The sequence below is a fragment of the Marmota flaviventris genome, chromosome 1 (genome assembly GCF_047511675.1).
Source record: "Marmota flaviventris isolate mMarFla1 chromosome 1, mMarFla1.hap1, whole genome shotgun sequence".
NCBI lineage: Eukaryota > Metazoa > Chordata > Mammalia > Rodentia > Sciuridae > Marmota > Marmota flaviventris.
Window position 1 is genome coordinate 54,308,290 of NC_092498.1, and position 21,775 is coordinate 54,330,064.

Here is a 21,775-nt window from a genome sequence, read left to right on the forward strand (position 1 = left end):
GCTCACCACAAGAAACAGTAATCTATTCCTAGAATAAGACAGTGCCTTGGGCCAGCTGTAAGGATCAGAGCTCAAGGCAGAATTTTGCTAGGAAGGAAATTATAACCATCTTTCCCACGGCATTTGAGTTATAGATGACAATGTCCCCAACTTCTAGATAATTGTCCTTCCTCTCTGAAATAGAGTGGGCATGTTCTCTTTTTGGTTGACAAGTTTCAAGAATAGAGGAGGTAGCCAGGCGTGGTGGTGCACACCTGTAATCCCAGCAACTCAGGAGGCTGAGACAGTAGGATCGCCAAGTTCAAGGCCAGCCTCAGCAACTCAGAGGGACTCTGTCTCAAGCTTAAAAGGACTGAGGGATATAGCTCAGCGGTAAAAGAATCCCTGGGTTAAAAACCCCATACCAAGGGGAGAAAAGAAAGAATAGAGGCAGCAATGGAAGTGGTTTCTTGGTCTATATCATCAAATAACTGCCAACTGTATATGCCAGGCATTGTGCTGATTGTGAGATAGATGTAGCTAAAGTTTCAATTCTTAATACCTGTGAAGCAGTAAGGTAGATACTAATATTGTCTCCACTTTGCAGATGAATAAATTATTTGCCCAAAGTCAGCTAGTAAGTAATAGTACTGGGATCCTACCCAAGAAGACTGACTCCAGAGTCTGTGCTTGTAAGCACTGTGATACATTGCTTTGTGTGAGAATATTTTTAAAGTATATATAAACACATACACACACATACATGCATATAACTGATGTATTTCCTGAGGTCCTTAGTCCCACTCCAAAAAGTAATTTACTTCATTTCAATATAAAGCAAAGATGAAACAATATGAATCCACTGTCCAAACCATTCTTCCCCTGCAGGGGAAAGGGTGCTTTCTGAATGGATGGAGACCAATAGAGTTGCTTTAAGCCAAAAGCTGCCTTGCAGTTTAGCTGAGGCAGGATTTAGAAATGGCATGAACAGTGCCTGCATTAGCTGATGGCATGGAGTGCTGAATGCCAGCAGAGGAGATAAAAATCAGACATATGTTTAGATATAAATGTTCTCCCCCCCGCCCCTTCTTTCTTCTCTAATTTCAGGCTCTTGCTGCTTTGTTCCACTGAAATGGGGGAGCCTTAATTATGGGCTTTGGTACCCTGCTATAGAAGCGGGGAGTGAGTAGGACCCACTTAGTCCTCTCCCATTCTCTAGTCATCACCACCAAAGGAAGCCAGAGGCCATGGACTTTGGCTTTCTTCCCTGCCAACAATGGGAATTGTCTTGCAGGAACTTTTTGCACATCGCTCCACCCAGCACCCAGCAAGTTGCTGGCCTCAATACATGTTAAATAGCCACCATAAAGCTAATGTCTCTAGGCCTTAGAAACTAGCCTGTCTACCTTCATTGATAATAGGATGCAGCATTACACTGAAGGATGATAAGAAACCCTGTAGCAGATTATGGAAGTGGCGACTACAGTATGGCTTTTAAAGAGCTAAGGTTGGGTAGATACAGTGGAGGGAAGAATTAAGGACCCCTCCCCCACCCCAGGTATCCTCATTGTTAAGCCAAATAAACAGAAACCACTCCACTATGGAGAGTTTCTCTGGGAGGTGCTTTAAGACCTCTGTCAATCCTCTTCAAAACAGTCCAGCCTAAGGTTGGGAGGAGGCCAAGCCATCTTCCTCCATATAAACACACCGTCTTACCTACTTTCACTCGTTCTCCTACAGCTGTCAACCACTGTGGAATTCTGCAGTTTCTATCTGCCATCAGGCCTAAGAATCAGAAAGCTGTTATATGTGACCCTGAGAATCCAGCCATTTAAGTGAGGCCTTGCATGTTAGTAGGGCTGGTTGTGGACATCTTTTAGTGTAAGAAGAGATCATGGAAGCATTTGTAGGGGGTCCCATTGTAACTGCATATTAGCAAGGAGAGAAATACGTTATTGATAGCCAATAAGAGCAGAGTGAGAAATTCATTTGACTTGAGTCATGAGACCTGGGTTTTAGTCCCACCTCTTCACTAACTAGCAGTGTGACCTTGGCTGTGTCTTTCCGTCTCTCTGGGGCTCAGTTTCCTTGACCATAAAATGCAAAGGAATTAAGACTAAATGATTTCTCACAGCCTTAAAAAAATTCTATAATGAAAATTCTGTAACTCCATATAATAAGCTGCAGAGTCTTTACCTCTAACGTGTTGCTATAACTACCCCCATGAAGAGCTACCAACCCACGTTCCATTCCCAGGTAACCAACCTTAGAGCTTGGCCAGGCCTGAGGATGAGTCACTAACACAGCCTTAAAGACTGTACTTGCAGTGCTCGTGGGGCTCCTCTCTGAAAAGCTATCCCAAGTGCCTGCTGTAGAGGATATACCCAGCCTATGGCAGAGGAAGGTTACTGCTCCAAATGCTGAAACAATGCCAGAGCACAGGGCAGACCCATTGGGGAAAGGAACTCCCCCTGCAGCGCCAAGGATACTTATGCCTCCAAACCATATCCTCATTCTCCCCTAGTCCTGAGGTTCCTTCTGGAAATCACTTCTCCCTTTGATTCCAAGACCTGGATATGCTCACCCCTGGATATGTTCCTAGGACTATTCCCAGGACTGTTTTAGGCCCCTTTCTCTACCTCCACCTTCCAACCTTTCTGGCCACAGACCCTTTGTCATTACATTTATTTACTGCACAGCATAATTCTCTGCCCCCAAAAAAACAGGTGCTTGAAATTGGCTCCCCATCCTCTATTTTTGTAGCAGCAACTACCTCCACAGTTGCCTTGGAATGTATACCCAGGAAACTGTTCTAAACAATCTAAGTTGTGTCATGTGCCAGTAAGAAAGGAAGTAATTTGCTTTATCATCTGGTCCTAGCTGAGTCCCACCCTTCAATCTGCTGCAGTTCTCTCTTTCTCTCTTTATTGGGGGTAGAGTGGTAAAGGAAAGTCTAAGGGAATCAATCTTTGGTGCCTAAGAACATGTGTGCCCATGGACATAAGCTGCCACAAACACTGAAACACATTTCCCAGAAATGATATGTGTACCCAGGAGGATTAAGAATTGACCCTTTCTTAGCCAATTGCTGCAAAGTACTGCCTGCCTCTTTCCCTCCTCTGTGCCAGAGAGATCACACCCACTCAGTCCCCATTCCCTGCAGTAGTATAAATACTAGCGCTAAAGAAATGAAGGGTCCCAGTTCACCCAGCCTCCTTGGATGCCATTACTCTATGAGCCTCAAGAGAATCCTCCACTGAGACATTTGACTGTTTAGCATCCAAGAGAACAGAAGCAACATTGCTTGGGGAAATTGTAGCCAAACTACATTACCGCAACCCTCTTAAATCCAGGCGCCCTGGGTCCTTGGGTAGGAGCTGGTGCTGTCTGACCAGCAGCTTCTGCTGAGGTGGCACTTAACTTCTGGCCAGGTCCCAGGAACTGAGGCTGACCCATTTCCCCTCCTTTTCCAGGGCATGAGGAATTTGGTTGTACCCCCAACAAAGCCAGGGACTAACACACTTAGCTCATGGAAGATGCACTAGAATCGGGGTGCGTTTATTTAAACTAAGGAAAGGTAGTTGACAGCTGTAGCATTTTCCCATACTTTATAAAAATTAACATTTGTCTTCCCCTGCACCCATAGTACCTCTTTCCCTCCCTCCTCCACCCCCCATTTTTTTTTTTTGTTTTGTTTTGTTTTTTGTTTTTCTTTAAATAGAAATGACTTGGTGGATGCTCTTAAGAATCTCTAGGTTCAGGATCTTACTCAATTTAACCCTTTGGGGACATTGAATTAAAAATTGAACAATATTTATTAAAATACAAAAATACACTTTTCTCACATTACAATCAGTGTTCTTTTGTTGGCATTCCCCCCAGCCCATACCACCCCTTTTCAAATCTGAACCCTTTATTCCCTCTTAAAGCTAAAATAATAATTGAAAGAAGTTACATCATTTAATGGACCAGAATAACAGAGATCTTTGCCTTCCTCCCAACCCATTGTCTTACACTTCTTATGGAGGTAGGTCTGGGAGAGGGAAGCTTCCCCCCATGGTGCCCCATTCAACAGGACTCCATGCAGAACTCACTCAGATGCATGTGTGTCATTTGAACTCTGGATTTCACTTTTTTTTTTTTTTTTTTTTTTTTTTTGGTGAAGCATCCTGTTTGGGAAAGGCTCCTTTACTTTAAATTAGCCTGTGCCCTTTTTGTCTCTTTTATTCTTCCCTACTCATGTTCTCCCCCCACCCCCATCACCACAACCAGTTGGCATTAGCTGTAATAATCCCTAATGAATCAGCATTTAGAATAATCACCAAATCTCAAGCATGAGAAAAGCTTCCACTCCCCCAAGCTCCCCACTCCCAGCCTCTCCTCCCTTTCCACCTTAAAACAAACAAGACCTTTTTGGAAAATCATAAAATGCCATCATTGTCTACAATCATTTGTCAGATACCCGGAACAACAGGTGGACATGCTACAGTGCTAATTTATGGCCTCCTGTGAATCATTCTCTGGGCTGCTGCTCTCCTTCCTACCCTTCCCTGGTGCCGCACCCCCCTGGGGGGCCTCCTCCTTCTCCTGGGAAACCCTGAATAGACAAATGCCTTGCAGAGTGGGTTAAGCCCAACTGCAGGAATCTGGTGCAATGTGAAAGCATTTGACTGAGAGCTACGCCAGCTCCCTTCCTGCTCAGCTCCATCCTGAAGCACTCTGTCAGGCTAGGCACATGCGAGTCCCAGTGCACAAAACCAAAGGACTTGTGCACATGGACAAAGACTCAGCCACTTTAAGGTTTCATTTTTCGTGGTTTTCCTGTTTTAAATACATTTACAGATCTATCTTCCCATTGTCCTCTGAAGAAAATTATTGCCTCTCAACATTTTGGCACAAATGTATGAGTTTTGGTACAAATGTATGAGCTTTTTGGGCGGGGGGTGTTATTTGGGTTTTTGTTGTTGTTTTTAATAAGATAAATCTGCAGAGACAGCTTTCAGCTTAAGAAAGATGTCTGTAGAAATGGGTATTCCTGTATTCTATGAAGCATCTTCTTAAAAAGTGACAGATGCAGTCTATCCCTCCTACTCCTCAGCAGCCCTCACCCTCTTTAGGGGCATTTTTTGTTGTTGTTTCAGTTTTTTATCTTAGCAGTTTCCACCTCATACCAGAAATCCCTCCTGGTGGCATAGCAAGTTGACTTGTGGCTTATACCCCACAACATTCCCAAGATTTCCCTCCCTCCCCCTTTAAATAGAACTTACAAGTTAGAAAATAGTTTTGTTTTGATTTTTTTGTTTTTAAATTTTAATATAATCTGTTTTTTTAACCAGCCCATAGATTTAATATATAAGCATATACAAGAAAAAGTCTCTCCCCGCTCTGTACAAAAGTTGCTGTCTTTTTTGTGTGTGTGTGTATGTGTGTGCATTCTATTGCATTTTATAAGTTTTTGGGGGAGGGGGAGTCATATTTGAGTTTCCTGTACCTTGTCCTTGGTATGGGTCTGAATTATATAAGGTTCAGAAATAGTGGTCACTGTGGGGTGCAGAGAGTTCCCCAGGCTGTTTTCTGTCCAGTGGGCCCCATGTGCTGGTTTGTAGGTGTTGTAGTTAATATGGTCATGAATTGTGGGCAGCACTACTGCCCCCTCACCTGATACACCGGATGGAGCTGTTGTTGCTGCCGAAGATGCTGCTGCTGGGATGTCTTCATCCACCTGGATAATCTCAACTGTCCGGGCGGCCGTGACTGTACTTCGCTGCTGGTGCCGCTTACGAAGTTTATAGAAGACAATCAACATGGCAGCAGCTAGCAGAGTCACTGCCACAAAGCAGCCAATGATGATCTTGGTGGTCTTCATGACTTCATCCAGGCTGGTCTGCATCTTGTCAGTGGTGTCTGTTGCGGGTACTGGCACCTGCTTGGGCACACGGGTGGTCTGAATGAGCACCGTGGTAGAGGTGGTATATGCCGGCTGGTAACCAGTGGACGTGGTAGGAACAGGCTTGTACTTTCGCGTTGTGTCCTCAGGTGAGATCTCTGTGGTCTCCACTGTTACTGTGGTGAAGAAACTATAGTTGGAGGTGTTGAGCTCGGCCGCACTCACATTGAGGTAGGCCGAGGCATTGGAGTTGCCTGCCACATTGGTCACCATGCATGTATATACCCCAGTGTCTGAGAGCAGCACATAGGAAAAGTTCAAGGTGCCATCATTGAGGACAGAGATCCGTGGGTGGCGGGAGGCATGGCTGAGCACTGTCCCATTGGGCAACAACCACTTCACAGAGGACATAGGGGGAGTCCGACACTTAAGTTCTGCCATTCGACTCTCAGAGATATTGAGGTCCCTTGGTGCATCCATGATAAAGGGGGCAGAGCACTGAAAGGAAGCCTGGTCCACCTCCACCAGGTAGCGGCCTCGCATGTGCATGGGAGCATGACAGCGGCCACAGCAGGTGGAATTGGTGGGTATATACTCCCGAAGCCACCAGGCAAGCCACAAAATGTCACAATCACAGTTCCAAGGATTGTGGTGTAGGTGCAACTCCACCAGGTACCTCAGTGGGGTGAAGAGGTCATGGGGCAAAGAAGAGAGGTTATTGTGGGCCAGGTTGAGTTCCACAAGTGAGGCCAGCCCATCAAAAGCATTCCGCTCAATCAAGCTGACCTGTGAGTTCATGACCCATAGCTTCTTGAGAGAACTTAGGCCATGGAAGGAGCCAGGCCTGATTTCGGGGAAGTGGTTCCCTGACATTTCCAGCTCCTCCAGCCCCACTAGGGGTGTGAGATTGGGCATATCTTTAATGTTGCACATGCCCAAGTTCAGATACTTGAGGTTGAACAGCCCCTCAAAAGCCCCCTCAGAGATATACTCCAACTTCTTGAGCTCCCCTAAGTCCAGGCGCATGAGGGAGGGCACTCTGTTGAAGGCGTAAGAGGGGATGCTCTCTATGGGGTTGTTGCGAAGCCAGAGCTCCCGAAGCTTGGACAGGTACTCAAAGGCTCCACTGGGGATGACCGTCAGCCAGTTGTCAAACAGCTCCAGGGTGTTCAGGCTGGCCAGGCCGTTGAAAGCGCCCACCTCGATCTGCCTGATGGAGTTCCTGCCCAGCTGCAGGACCTCAAGGTGGTGGAGGTGTCTGAAGGTGTCGGCCTGGATCATCTGGATGTTGTTTTCCATAAGGTTGAGGTACCGGGTGTTGGAGGGAATACCCTGGGGGACCTCCGAGAGGCCGCGGCGGGTGCACACCACCTTGCTGAACTGGTTACTGCACGAGCAGACAGAGGGGCAGTTCTGGGGCCCGGCTGAGGCGGCAGCAGCGATGGCTGCACACAGAATCCACACTTGCGCCGCGAGGTAGACGGGAAGCAGGACGGCATTCCAGGTGTGGTGCACAGTTACCTGCCACAAGAGCTTCATGGTGTGGCACGTTCATAATTCACCATCGCCTGGGATTTTGGCTCGGAAAGGAGAACCAGCCCTACCCCGGCTTAAGTGAGCTAGGAGCTCCTCTTTCCATCTGGAGAAGGAGGTGGGGAGGGGGCGATTAGAGAGACGGAGCAGATCGGCCGAAAAAAATTCTGCCAAACTACAGAGCGGCCCCTTATCCAAGCCCACCCTCAAGGCTAGCCCTCCGAAAGCTAAGACTTTCTCTCCCACATTGCAACCATCCCCACCCAAATCGCTCTCACCTACCTCGGAAGGAAGGCAGGAAAGAACTGTCGTGGTGTCCTCAAGATTTCTCCATGGGAGCCGGGCACCTCGTTCCCATTCTGACTTCTTAGTTTTTAATTAACAAAAGGGGGAAGTGGTGGGGGTGGGGAGGGCACAGGGGAGGGGAGGGAAGGGTGGGGGAGACAAAATGGCTTCTAGTAAATCCGGAGCCGGAGCTGGAGCCGGCGAAGCCGCGGAGTTGAGGCGCGCCAGGGAGAGTAGAGGCCCGGCGGGCTATGCAGGTGCATGCCCCCCCCTCAGCCCGAGGAGCGGCGCCACCAGCGCTTCCTTGCTTTGTCCTTGGACCCCGGCACCGGCTAGCTCCAGCCACGGGGGAAGGCGCTTCATCGCCAAAGTGTGCCTCCCGCGCCCCCGGCCCACTCCCTGGGCCGCCGCTGGCGGAGGTGCGGGGGCGCCCCGAGCCACCCAGGCCGCGCTCGCTTTCTCTGCTGCGCTCCGCTCTCCCGCGTTGGCCGCGCCGGGCCGGCGGCAGCTGATTGCAGTCGTGAGCTCGCGGGGCTGCGAGAGTTAAGAGGAGGTGTTCGCGGAGCCTTCGCCCTCCCCAGACACACACCCCCTTTCTCCTCGCCTCTCTTCGGAAGGGTTAAAAAGACAAAAACTGGGCTTAGTTCTCCAGTCCACTGTTTGCTGGCTCGAGGAACGGTAATCCGTCCAGCTCCTGAGGTGCAGCGGCGTGGACACTGCGCCGGGACCGAGTCCGCGGGCCGAGGAGCGCGCGGCTGTCGCGCCCGCACCGCAGGCCCCTTCAGAGAGTCCGGGGGCGGGCGCGGGTCCGGCGGCGGCGGCCGCAGCCCCCGGTGGCGCGCAACCACCCGCCGCCGCCCTCCGCTGCCGGGCCCCCGGCGCGCCCCCGGCCCAGGTTTGGTGCGGAGAGGGCGAGTTCTCGGCTGGGGCTCCCGGCGCCTTCAGTGGCTACGCTGCCCGCGGACTGCTGCAGCGACCCGAGCGCTGTCGGCGGCGGCGTGAGCAGCGGGGGTCGCGGCTGCGGGAACCGCTCCGGAACCTGGGAACATGGTCCCTGCTGGCTAGCGGCGGCGGCGGCGGCGGCAGCAGCGGGGCTCCTGCGCTCGGCGCCCACGGTCTCCTCCTCGCGCCGGGCTCGCGGTGTTGCAGGCAGCAGCCACGCAGACTGCTCTCTCATCCTTTTGTCCTTCAGTCAGAACGTGAATGTACTGCTGACGCATACTGTTCTGGGGAGAAGATTAGCGTGATGCAGTGCTCTTCTGTATTAACACAGCTCCCCCTTCGCCGCCTGCCCTCGAGGGGTTAACGCCGGCGCCTTCCAGCGCCGCGCCGGCCCGCGCCGCGCAGCCCCGAAGCCCCGAATCCGCGCCTCTGATCGTCCGGCCGCCTGCCTTCCTCTCTTCCTTCCTTCCTTCCTTTCCTTCCCCCCCCCCCTCTCTCTCTCTCCCCCCCCCTGGAGCCCCCTCCCAGGCCGCTTCCTCCCCGCCCCCTCCGGACGAGGGGAGCGGGCCCGGCAAGCGAGCCGGAGTGAGCGTCAAGTAAGGGGCAGCGCGCAAGTCGCAGGCGTTCGCTGCTATTTTGGTCCGGTCGGGGCGAGCCGCTGGGTGGCCGCTGATAGGCTGGAACCGCCTGGGGCTGCAGCAGGAGACCGCACGGCCCCCGCACCCGGTCGCTCGGCACCCTCTGGCCCTAGGCTGGTGGGCTCAGGGGCCAGCGAGCCTAGGACGCGGCGGTCCGAGGCTGGGCTGCTGCAGTTGGCCGGCCTCCCGCCCGGCCCGCGTCATCCTCACCCCCGCGGAATGCTGACGGGGCGCCTCGCCGCGGGGCCCAGGCAGGCAGGCGACTCGGAGTTTGGAGCTGCATAGTGGTGGGGACTTGGGGGCGGGCGACCCGGGTTGGAGCCAGAAGACCGAAAGCCTGGGATTTGCCGCTGCACTGATGCCTGTCCTTCCTGCCCCCTCCCTCGCACACTCCCTCACCCGTCCTGGGCTCTAACTAGGGCTTTAAATGATAGTTTTCTTAATGAGGGCTGCGGGGGCGGGAATCAGTGGAAGGAAAGACCAAGAGCAAGGAGCTGGGGGAAAGACAACCTGGGAAGGATTAAGGTGAACTCTCAGCACCCACGGCGCAACCCACGGTTCATTCATGGAGCTGCGGCTTTGACTCTGTCGCCCCTTTTCTCCCCTGCGCGCAAAGAATGGGGGAGGCGTCTTACGCCTTCTGCCCGGTGAGCTTCTCAAGCCCCTCTTGTCTTCCTGGGACTCCCTGAGAAGAACTGCGTAGCAACCTGCGGTAGCCGTTTACTAAAAAGGGAATTCTGGTCACTGTATCTGCTGGGAGGAGAGCCTGGGGCATTCTACAGCCCGCCTCAGGAGAGAGACTAGGCCAGCCTTTTCTTAATTCACCAAACAGACCCCCTTTCTCGACTAAGTGGGGGTGGGGTCATCTAGCTAAGACCTAGGACCCAGGTCTAGTAGAATTTGGCATCAGTTTGGTTTCCCTTCCCTTCCAGCACTGCCTGCAGACACCTGGTTCGGCCCGGCCCCGCCCCCGGCCCCGCCCCCGCCCCCTCACTCTCACTGTGTGGTTATGTGGCAAGCTTGCTTTTTAAACCCTTACTGCCTCATGGGCTCTGGTTTAAGAACCAGGAGGTCCAGAATTTCTTAGCTTTCTGGATTCTGCCACACCTGTAGTCTCAGTGTTATCAGTTACCCAGTAACCTGAACTGCCTTAAATATGCCACAACATTCTTGAAGTCCTGGGAAGTTCCATTGTAGCAAATTGACGACCCCATTCTTTACTAAGACTTTTTTGTTTGCATTTGCAGTTAAATTAGCATTAACACTTAATATTTATTGAACCCTTCCTCTGTGTGTACCACTGTTGATCTTTGTATCAACTTTATTGTCCATTTTATGAATGGGTCAAATATATTGCCTAGGGTCACATAGTAAGCCAGGATTTCTGGCAGCCCTCAGATAGATGTCAAGGAACTTGGGTATGGGAGTGATTCTCAAGTATTTGCCCAGTGGTCTGAGAACTTGGGTTTCATCCATGTACTTCAGCAGTCATTTATTGGGATGTTTATCTACTATGTACTATCCTCCACACTAAAAACTTACATATCTGTTCTGATTTAGCCTTCATTTGCTCCAGTGAAGTAATTGGCACCATTGTCTTCATTTTACAGATAAGATTCTTAGTTTAGGCAAGCAGAAAACTTGCTCACAGTCCTGTTTCCTCAAAGTAAACAGAACCAGCCTTTCAAACTAGTGTTCAAATCTTGAGACCAGTGCTTTAATCACTAGCAAATATGTCCACTGCGTCCATTCTTCAGACTAAATGGTGGAGGCAAGGTCAGGAAACAACTATGAAAGTTCAGTGAAAGATGTATGAAAGAAATAAGTTGAAGGGTGTAAAAGGAGGGACTTTAACAACAAACCTTTAAACATGCTTCACTCATGATGACCAATTTAAAAAAAAATAAATGAGAGAAATGGAGGTTAGTCACACTGTGGTAACTAGGGTTTAGTTCCAACTGGGCACCTTAGTAGCACTTATGCATTCTTGACTAAAGCCCCATCTGCATATTCTCAGCTTCAAGCCAGACACTACCATCTTGTAGACCCAGGAAATGTGAACCTGGCCTGTCAAGGATCTGTGGAGGAGGTTCCTCTCCTTGCCAGAGCTGGCACAGAGCTAGTAGAGTGTTCTGGTACCAGAAGAGACCCTGGCCAGGGTCTGGATGGCACACTGGAGTTTGGCTGTCCCTCCTTCCTCAGGCAAAAGAGGGGCTCTGCCTGGGCTGTTTCCTGCCTGTGTAGGCAAACTCAGGCCCCATCTGTTCAGCTCCAGTCCCAGCAGATGAAAGCTGCTGCCCCCGCACTGTGAAGGTAGATGGAAGGGTGGGCTGATTTGGATCCAACCAGTGCTTAGTAATGAGCTTGTCTCACAGTAAATATTTGTGACTGCTGTTGATGAAAGTGAATATTCCCAAGTTCCATGGAACTCTACTTGGGGCCGCTTTGCCCTCTATAGGCCAGCTGGTCTTGCAAAAGCAGCTGAACTTATGAACCAGCACCTGAACCAGGCTAAAGAGGAACCAGTGGGGTCTTCGTAGCACACATCCCTTCTGACCTGAACATGGCCTGTAGCTTCTTATCTTGGTAAGTGAGTACCTTCTAACTGGCGCATGGCCCCTCATTGTTCCTTACTGCTTCCTTAATTTGACATGATACCACCAAGGAATAAGAAAGGACGAAGAAGGCTCAAGCCCAAAGAGGAAGAGAAGGAAGAATTGCTATGCTGAGAATGTTTTCACTTGCAGTTTCACACAGAGAGACTGCTGTGAGGAGACTGGAGGGAAAGGAAGAAGGAGGCCAGTGGAGGAAATTGGGCATGGCCTGTGCCAGCAGCTCAGTGCTGTGGAGTGGGCCCTGCACTAAGACTGGGATACCTGAGTTCTAGTCGATTATCTGCCACTGATTAGACCTGTGAGGTATCTCAAAATAGCTTTTATAAAATCAAGGAAATGGAATAGAAAGTGCCTTGCAGCTCTCATAGTCTATGATTTCCACCCCTTCTCAGACATGTAGCTCTGTGAAGGAGTTTGATCCTTTGGGACTGTAGCCAACTCTTGGAAATGGGCCACACAGTTGAGGAGAGAATGCTTCCTTCATAATCCAGAGATCCACAGGGCCAGAGCTGAGCACAGCAGACTATGTTTTCACAGCTACTAAAAAGGCTCATAGATCACAAAATGTTAACGCTAAAAGAGACCTTGGAGATTATCTGGTCTTAGCCTCTCATTTTACAGATGTCGTTAAGAAAGTTCAGAGAGGCACAGTGACTTACCTAAAGCCATGTGACTAATTAATATCAGAGTCTGTTCCTTCTGAGCTCAGTCTTCTGTCAAGATTTTGATATATGGCTAATTGGTAGTTTAAACCCATGACTTGAAGATATTTCCAGATGCCTGGCTTCTGTGATCTTGTATGCAAGTGCCATTATATTTTGCTGGATTGGGATAAAGATGGGTCTTCAATAGAGCTGATGCGCCATTCCATGTGACTTTGGACCCATAATAGGAAGCAGAAGAAATGGTCATCTAAAGGATTGACTGAAATTGGTCCTCTAAAGAGGACCCAGGATTGCCCAGGCTAGACCACTCCCCACCCTGATATGCATTACATCCCTGAAGCATTATTCTGAGCAGCCACTAGATGTCCATAATGCCTCATAGGGTTTGCCTGGAGTGGCAAGGTACCATCTTGCCTCCAGTAGGCTTTGGGGCCCTTAAAGGAGGTTTATCAGTGGCAACACAACAGAACAGAGCAACCACTAAAGGGATTTGAGAAACAGAAGGAAAGAAAATTCAGTATGGAAATTGCCCTTCAAAGAAGGAAGGGAAGATCCTGATTGGCGAATTAGTAATGACAAAACAGTAAGAAATGTCTGTGCAGAAGTAGTCACCTCCTTTTACTCAAAGCAGTGAACATATCCTGTCTGTGTTTCTCTTATTCATTTCCACCCATGTGTGCAAATACCCCTCTAGGGTCAACCGGTGATGAAGTTTCTGTTCATTGTAAAAGGAAGGTTGTTTTTCTTGCTTGTGATCCCATAGTGAGACTAGGATATGCCATTATTGCCCACAGAGAATGGCTTTTCTTCCTTGAGCCAGTGATTCAGACCAGCACAGCTGTTGAGTTACCCACTCTTCTGATTATCCTGAGATTCCACTATTATTTACTTCAACGACTGCTCTTTAAGAAAGTCAGAAAGGAGTAGGCAGAAAAGCATTGTCCCATCCAGAGCAATTTTCAGAATTCGGCTAAGAAGGGACAGGTGATTAATGAACGTAATGAAGAGTTATTGAATGCACGGGCCTTTCATTCTGGGACAAGTTTCCCAGGGCTTATAGTTTGTGAGTTGCCAGGCTTAAGTGGAGAGAGAAGCCTCCCAGTTACCCTGCTGCTTCCTCTCTTGGAAGAGTGGTTTGCCACACATTCTAGATGTGGTCACCTATATGGTCAAGCAGACCAAAAATGTCTGGCCAGGAGCCTTGAAAATGGCCCTGTGCAGGTGCACTGGCCCATCTCAGGTCCTGGTGATTTATCCTTTTTATTTGCCAATGTACAGCAATATGATAATTTTAGTAACAACATTTTGTAGGGCATTGATAGATATTTTCCACTGTCTTGTTACACATTTAATCCTCCCAACAGCTCTATAAGACAGGAACCATTAGATTTCTCAGGATTCTAAGCTAATGAGTGATTGATTTCTTGAGGCTTCCATAACAAATAACCACATGATAAGCATTTGTTGAAATACTTAAAACAACAACTTTTATTCTCTTGCAGTTCTGGATGCTCAAAGTTCACAATCTGGCAGTGCTGCAGTCCCTCCAAATGCCCTTAATTCTGGTGGCACTCCTTGCCTTGTGGCTGCATCACTTCAGTCTGCCTCCATGGTCATACTGCCTCCTTTTCTTCTGTCTCTCCTATTTGCAACTTCTAAGGACTCTTGTCATTAAGTTTAGGGCCCACCTAGATAATCCACATGATCTCCTCATCTGAGTATCCTTAATTGCTAACTGTATCTGCAAATAACCTTCTTTCCATTGGAGTAACAGTCAGGTTCTAGGACTAAGGCATGGACCCATCTTTGGGGGCTGACTTTCAACCTACTACAGCGACAGAATCAGGTTTCAATCCCCCAAATCTGTCCATGGTCCAAACCAGAAACCACTGTAATATATCACAAAAGAGGAGGGAGAAAGGGAAGGTACATAGGATAGCTAGTGACTTTTCCTTCTACTGTGCTTCAGAGAAATGGAAAAACCAAGCATGAGCTGTATAACCATTGAGTCTTCCTTCCCCCAGGGAAGGGAGAGGGCCCTCCGTCAAAGAAGTGCACTTTGACGAGACAAACTCAAGAAATCTGCTTCCCTTGCTTTCTTCCTTTCTCTTGATTCCTTAATAATTTTCTCACTCTTTCTTGAAGTGGTCTATAGATTCTCTCCCAAAGATCTTGAAACATACTGATAATACTAGCAGTACCTTTTGGTATTGCTACAAAATTTAGCTTAACTGTAACTAAATCACAGAAATGTAAAGAGGATTATATTGAAGATTAAGGTATACTTCCAGATCAGAGCCAGCCTGTATAAGTGTGAAACTGAAGGTTCTGACTCAAATGGTGTTTCAAGTACATCATGTATAAGTTTGATCATTTATCAGGGGGTCGTCCAGGCCCTCAAGTGTAATTTGCTTTTTCACAGATAAGTGATGTAAGTATAAAGTCAAGTCATTCATATTTTGGTTGGGAAAATACAAGTATTTTTCCCAAAACCAATTTCTACAAAATACATTACATCAAAGTACACAAGTACACTTACGTGTATGTTAGTGGACATTAATAGCAGAGTGGTGGTATGAAGTATTTCTGGAGTCAGACAAACCTGGGTTCAAGTCTCAGATCTAATTTTTGCATACTAATTTGTATACCTTAATTCTTTAAGCCTCAAATCATTCACATGTAAATGGAGTTAACTTCCTTCATGGTATTGTTGGACGACAAACAAGTTGTATATCACAGTCAATCTCAGCAAATAGTAATAGTGGTACACCTATTATTTCTTTTTTTTTTTTTTTTTTTTGGCAGAGTGGGGAATACCAGGGATTGGATTCAGGGACACTCAACCACTGAGCCACATCCCCAGCCCTGTTTTTTTTATTTTATTTAGAATCAAGATCTCATTGAGTTGCTTAGCGCCTTGCCATTGCTGAGGCTGGCTTTGAACTTGTGATCTTCTTGTCTCAGCCTCCGAGCTGCTGGGATTACAGGTGAATACCACCATTCCCAACCTATTATTTTCTAATATAGAAACTAATGTAGAAAAGACACTATTTTGTCCAGAGTCCATTATTGAGCTTTTTTTCCCCTAAACTATTATTGTTCTTGGTATTGTACCTAATTTAGAACTTGTAATTCTTAATTCAAAATTTGAAGTGTTGGGGTTGGGATTTAGCTCAGTGGCAGAGTGCTTACCTACCATGCATAAAGTCCTGAGCTCAGTCCTTGGCCCAAGAGAGAAAAAAAAAAAAAAATTGTGTTTTGTGCTGTCTGTTGCTTACAATTTTTTTTTTTTTTTTTTTTTTTTGAGGTAATTTTAGACTTGCAGTTGGGTACAAAATAGTACTGACTTTCCATGTACCCTTCACTCAATCTCCCTTTACATTAAATCTCACAAACCACAGAACATTTATTTAAAGCTGAGAAAATAATCTTTCAAGGCATAAGTTTTACTATTGCCATCCACAATCTGTTCTCTGTGTGAACCAAAATGATCTTTGTGACATTCTATCAGATTTTGTGTGGATTACTTAGAATGCTCATTCCCTCATAGATCGAATAACAACCAGACTGTTTACATGGTCCACAGGCCCTTAGCCTTCATCCCCTGCCACATCTCTGCCCTTAACCATTTGGGAGGTGGGGAATTCAATCAGTGGGCCCTCTACCACTGAGCTTCACTAGTCCTTTTTATTTTGTTTTGAGATAGAGTCTCGCTAAGTTGCCAAAGCTGGCCTTGAACTTGTGATCCTCTTGCCTCAGTCTCCTAAATAGCTGGGATTACAGGCCTGATTTGTCCTTAATCTTTTTCTGTCTTCCCCCTTACTCCTTGTGGTACACTGGTTCTCATCTCCTGGAGTACTATTAACTTGGTTCCCCCTTGTGGGGACTTTGCTCTGTCTTCTACCTAGAATGTTCTTCCCCCCACATCTTAGGATGACTGGCTACTTCTTGAGCAGATCTCTTAACACTTACTGTGACTCCCCTGTGTAAAGTAGCCTCACCAATTGGTCATATTACCTAGTTTGGTTTTTGTTGTCATTGACCTTTTTATTTTTCTAAGCAGGAAAAAATTAAGGAAGATCCCAGTGACCTTAAGGTTTCTCCAGTTCTCAATTTTTAGTTTCCCAGCCCCTTACTGATTGATTTATGAAGGAAAGTTTTATGGAGGTACCATAAATACAGGTTCTTGGTAGATGAATATGTGAGGAGCCAGCTGAAGAATGTGCATAGGTACACAAATATACCTATCTGTACTTGTGTATGCATATACCTACTATTTCAAATTTGCTAAAGTGCATTTTCTCCAAAGGGAGTGGGGGCTGTTGAGCCTGAAATAGGGAACACCAGGACAGTGAGATCAAATGCTTTGAAAGTGGCTGTGCCAACGCTTTTTGCTAATTAAAGAATGTTAGGACAATCACCACTAGCAGCAGTAAAGGGCGCCCCATTACCTCGCTTTATGGTGAGCTGGGTAAATTTAAAGGCAGCTATAAATATCCCATTGAGCGCCTGAGCCCGAGCACAGTGGGCAGACACTAGTCTGAGTGAGGAAAAGAGTCCAGGAGCTTCTGTCCCCCTCTGTCCAGAGTCAGCTCTCTATTAGCTGTCAGTCCCCAAAATTTGGGTGACTAAAGAACAAACAATTCCATCAACAGACTCTTAATTTAAAACACTAAGGGGGAGACAACAAACAGCTCTGTGCTGAGTGACAGAGAGCCCAGGTCCTCTGGTCCTGCTTTTTCACTGACTTTATTTTGCCCCAAGGGAAGATGTTTCTTGTTGTGACTTCATTTTCCTCAACTGTGAGTGTGTCACAGAAATTTTAAAAGAAAAGAAAAAAGTCACATGGCTTAGGGCCATTCCTCTAGGAATATTCTAGGGACCCTTATTGAGCAGTTCAGTACGCCAAAGAAAAACTTAGCATTTAGAGAGTGTGAACAAAATGGAAACATGCTTTTTACACTTACCCTATGGAATTCCTGGCTGAATTTAAGACCTATACACAACTTGGAACTTTCTCTGTGTATTTCATATATTCTGATTGGCTTGAAGCCTTTTGTATCCTCTTGTGTGATAATTTTTTGTTTTTGTTTTTGTTTATTTGTTCCTGGTACTATGGATTAATCTCAGGGATGCTTTATAAACCACTCAGCTACATCTCTAGCCTCTTCTTTCTTTCTTTCTTTTTTTTTTTTTTTAATACAGAGTCTTGCTAAGTTGCCAAGGCTGGCCTCAAACTTGCAATCCTCCCGTCTCAGCCTCCTGAGTTTCTAGGATTACAGGCATGGGCCACCGCACCCGGCTCTTGTGTGGTTTCTTTTTGCATCTCTTCCCTGTTCTTGAGGCATTCTTAGCCCCTTAGTTCATAGGGAAGTACATGTTGGCATCACCTTCTGTCTGCCAGCCTCTTTGATTTGTTTCTTTTTGGATCCTCATCTGTGGCCACCAAGCCTCCTTGCATAATTTGTTAGTTACTTGCAATCTCCCTCCGCCCCTCCATGCTAGGAATCCATCCCAGGATTTTACACGTTAGGCAGATACTCTACCACTGAACTACATCCCCAGCCCTCTTCTTAATCTTGCCAGCTTTTTTGGTTTTGCTTTTGTTTCTGTCAACTTTAGGTATGACTAGAGTATTTTTATTTCCAATTGTTTACCATAATTTTGCCATACTACAGTGGCCTAGCACCTTCAGCTCCTAAGTGTATTCATTTGCCCATCAAAGGAGATTGAGAGGGAGATCAAAGCCACCATAGTACAAATGTGGGCTGGGCTGGAATTGTGTCTCTCGGTCACTGGTCTGGCCATCTTCACACAAAAGGATGGCCAGCATTTCACCCTTAAAGGTAGAGAGCAGAGCAGCATTGGTACATCCAGGAGAACCAGCCCAGAGCTTACACTGCTGGCTTCCCCTGTGAGTCATCAAACAGGGGATGGATGGGTTGGCTGACACCCAGGCTCCTGGATGCTGCGTTCCTTTTTCATTATGAGTTTCTTCCAGGATTACATCTACCCAGCTTCCAGCCTGCTCTTGGTACATGTTTTTAGATGCAAATGCTTCTAGTGGTGATCACTTTTTCATCTTTTAGAGGATCTGGGGTGATTGGGATGTCCCTAATTGGTTGGTTAGCTAAGCAGGTGCTCTTAGGAACTTTTTGTCTTAGGCTACTTTAAACTATTTCTCTGAAATAGACTGAAGCAAACTGAAATGGATCGGCTTCATTCCTGACAAGGATACTGAAGTCCCTGCTGTGGTGGGGATACCAGCTGAGGATCAGGGCCCTCCTCCAGGATGCCTGGATACTGGCAACCTAGTGAGAGTAGTCCTCATTCTCTATCTCTTTCTTGGTGACTGAGGCCAGTTTGTGTGGCAGCCCAGTGAGACTGCTTGATTTGTATTCAGTCAGTGCACAAGTACTTTTTTTTTTTTTTTTTTAAAGGCCCAAGAGGAACCCTGCCAGCCAATAACTCTGAAAGGGCTCTTTGTGCAAATGAGCAGTGTCTGAACTGGGCAGGATCCCCTCCCTCCCCCGCAAATATCCTCTCTGGCCCAACAACTTGGTGGTGTTTTGAAGCTGGCACAGAGCCCTTTGGGGATCCCTCCCCAGAGAAGACCATCTTGGGATCCCAGACACATGGAGCAACTTGAGCTCTGTCCTTTCTACTCTGGCAGTCTGCCTCTAAGTGCCAGTCAGTCAGATCTGTTCAGGGCTGTATGTGTCTGTGCATAAGAAATGAGAAGGGGAAAAGGACCTGAATATGGACAGACTTACTGACACATTGAGTACATTCTCATTCATCTCTCTAGTTGGAACCCACAGCCTGAGGAGTCTGTGACCTGTGCTCAGCACATTGCCACTGCTCATCTTCCTTCACATGGAACCTCTCTCTTCCCTAAGCCATTTTGATTTCCTAATGAAAGCCACCCGTTTGCTACCTGTACATCTGACAGCTGCAGGGTACGATTCTTCATCAGACTGAGACTAAGAGGAGTTCCCATTCTCATAGGAGGCCAGGCGTGGCTGTGGCCATCAGTCCCAACACCAGCTGTTGCCCATTTTTAATCCCACTGTGAGTTGGCTTCCACCACTGCTGTCCCTATCTGACTATTTCTTTCCAAATGTTATTTGGCTTTTGTATATGTGTGTATTTGCTTCTTTTTTGTTTTTTGATTTTTAGGGGGGTTGGAAGGTACAAGGAGTGAACCCAAGGGCACTTTACCACTTTTACCACTGAGCTACATCCCCAGTCCTTCCTTCCTTCCTTCCTTCCTTCCTTCCTTCTTTCCTTCCTTTCTTTCTTTCTTTTTTTTTTTTTTTTTTTGAGATGGGGTCTCACTAAGTTTCTGAGTCAGGCCTCAAACTTGCAATCCTTCTGTCTCAGTTTCCTGAGTCTCTGGAATCATAGGTTTGCACTACTGCACCCAGTTGTCAGGTTAAATGCTTTATGTTTCGTTTGCCCTAATTATTTTAATTATATTGACCAAGGGCCTGGTTCTCTTAGGACAAAAAAAAATCGATTAATATGATTAAAAATTTGGTGGCTCCTACTTATCCCATCACGAATAATGTGTACATAATAAACATCCAGCACTGACCACAGACTGTCCATTAAGTAGGACAATGCAACCCAACTTTTTTTTTTTCTTTTGTTTTTGGCTGTGCTGGGGATTACACTAGCATTCTACTGCTGAACAATGCCACCCCTCCACCACCACCACCGCTTTGTTTTATTTTCGGAACCCTCTAGGAGAGGGGTATGTTAGAGCAGAAGGAAGGACTGTGGGCTTGCCAACAGCGGTGTCTAGGAGCAGAAGCTAGTAGAGCAAGTGGTCCTCTACTGGACTCAGCAACCTCTCACTTGCCAGCGCTTCTGAGGAGCATTTGCTCCTAGAAAGGAACAAAAATGTTGACTCAAGTCAAGAATTCCCCTGGACTCATTGTTTTCAAATCTGGGAACTTAGAGAAAAAGGAACCCCAAAGAAATGTTCCTACTGGCTAAAGGAAATAGTTTTTTCTCCAATCTAGTCCCCATCTTGAGTGACCCATGGCCACAATAGGGCCTGTGACAGTTGGGATCTGTGTGTTATTATGTGTCCACTCCGAGCAGTCGGGGAGCTTTGCAGCTCTGACATGCACAAGTTACAAGTGCAGAAAGATGTATTCAGGTTCAGCCACACAGGGACAGGCAGACTCCTAAAGAAACAGGCTCTGCAGACAAATGCATCCCTGCCTGCTTTCCAAAGACCTTTGTCCCCTGGAATAGGTCAGCTGCGCAGCAAATCTGATACCAGTGACTGGAAAGTTGGTTACCACTGAATCTTCTGTTTGTGGGCCCTATGCATGTACAACACATGATTAAAAATTCATCCTTCCTTGTTGTTAACTTTGCTTATAACCATTCGTTTCTTTTACAACAAAGAATGTAAAAAGGGTTTGGAACTTTTAAAAAGAACTGTCATCTGCTTCTCCCCTTACCCACCTTTTATTCCTCCTTACTCCAACTCACAAACAATTTCAGAGAACTCTGAAGAAGGCCCTTTGGAGGAGACAGTGATAGAGGAAGGTTGGTCAATAGGTTTATATGTGTGTTCTGGTGTTCTAATACACAGTAAGGGTGACTATAATTAATAACGTATTGTATATTTCATAAAAGATACAAGAAATGATAAATGAAGTGATAGATGATTTGATCATTATACAGTGACCCTGATTTGATCATTATACAGTGTATTCATGTACCAAAATGTCACATTATACCCCATAAATATGCACAATCAATATGTGTCAATTTAAAAAGAAAAAAAAACCTGAAACTTAAAAAAAATAAAATGCTGGGTGTGGTAGCGCATGCCTGTAATCCCAGAGGTTCAGGAGGCTGAGGCAAGAGGATCAAGAGTTCAAAGCCAGCCTCGGCAATTTAGCAAGGCCCTAAGCAGCTCAGACCTTGTCTCTAAGCAAAGTATGAAAGGGCTCGGGATGTAGCTCAGTGGTTGAGTGCTCCTGGGTTCAGTCCCCGGTACCAATAATAATAATAACCTCCCTAGAAGAAGAACCTTGTTGAGATGGCTTTGCCCTCATCCTTTGAGGTCTATCTGCCCCTCCCATCCTGTCTTCTATTCTTGTAGATAATTTGTTGGAGTAGAAGGCATGGCGATGCATCTGTGTGTATTGATGGATCTCACTCAGTTGTTGTGTACATTTGTCTCTGAGACCTGTTAATGCCATTTGA

The 21,775-nt window shown here is 46.9% G+C and overlaps 2 protein-coding genes across 2 annotated transcripts in view; one reads left to right on the plus strand and one right to left on the minus strand.

The window, feature by feature from the left end:
* Window positions 1-21,775, plus strand: part of Snd1 (staphylococcal nuclease and tudor domain containing 1) — a 410,684-nt gene that overhangs the window by 344,703 nt on the left and 44,206 nt on the right. The window lies entirely within an intron of this gene.
* Lrrc4 (leucine rich repeat containing 4) lies at window positions 5,310-7,418 on the minus strand. The gene has a single exon (XM_071607778.1). It carries the CDS (start codon window positions 7,403-7,405, stop codon window positions 5,450-5,452), a length of 1,956 nt encoding a protein of 651 aa, XP_071463879.1. The 5' UTR covers window positions 7,406-7,418; the 3' UTR covers window positions 5,310-5,449.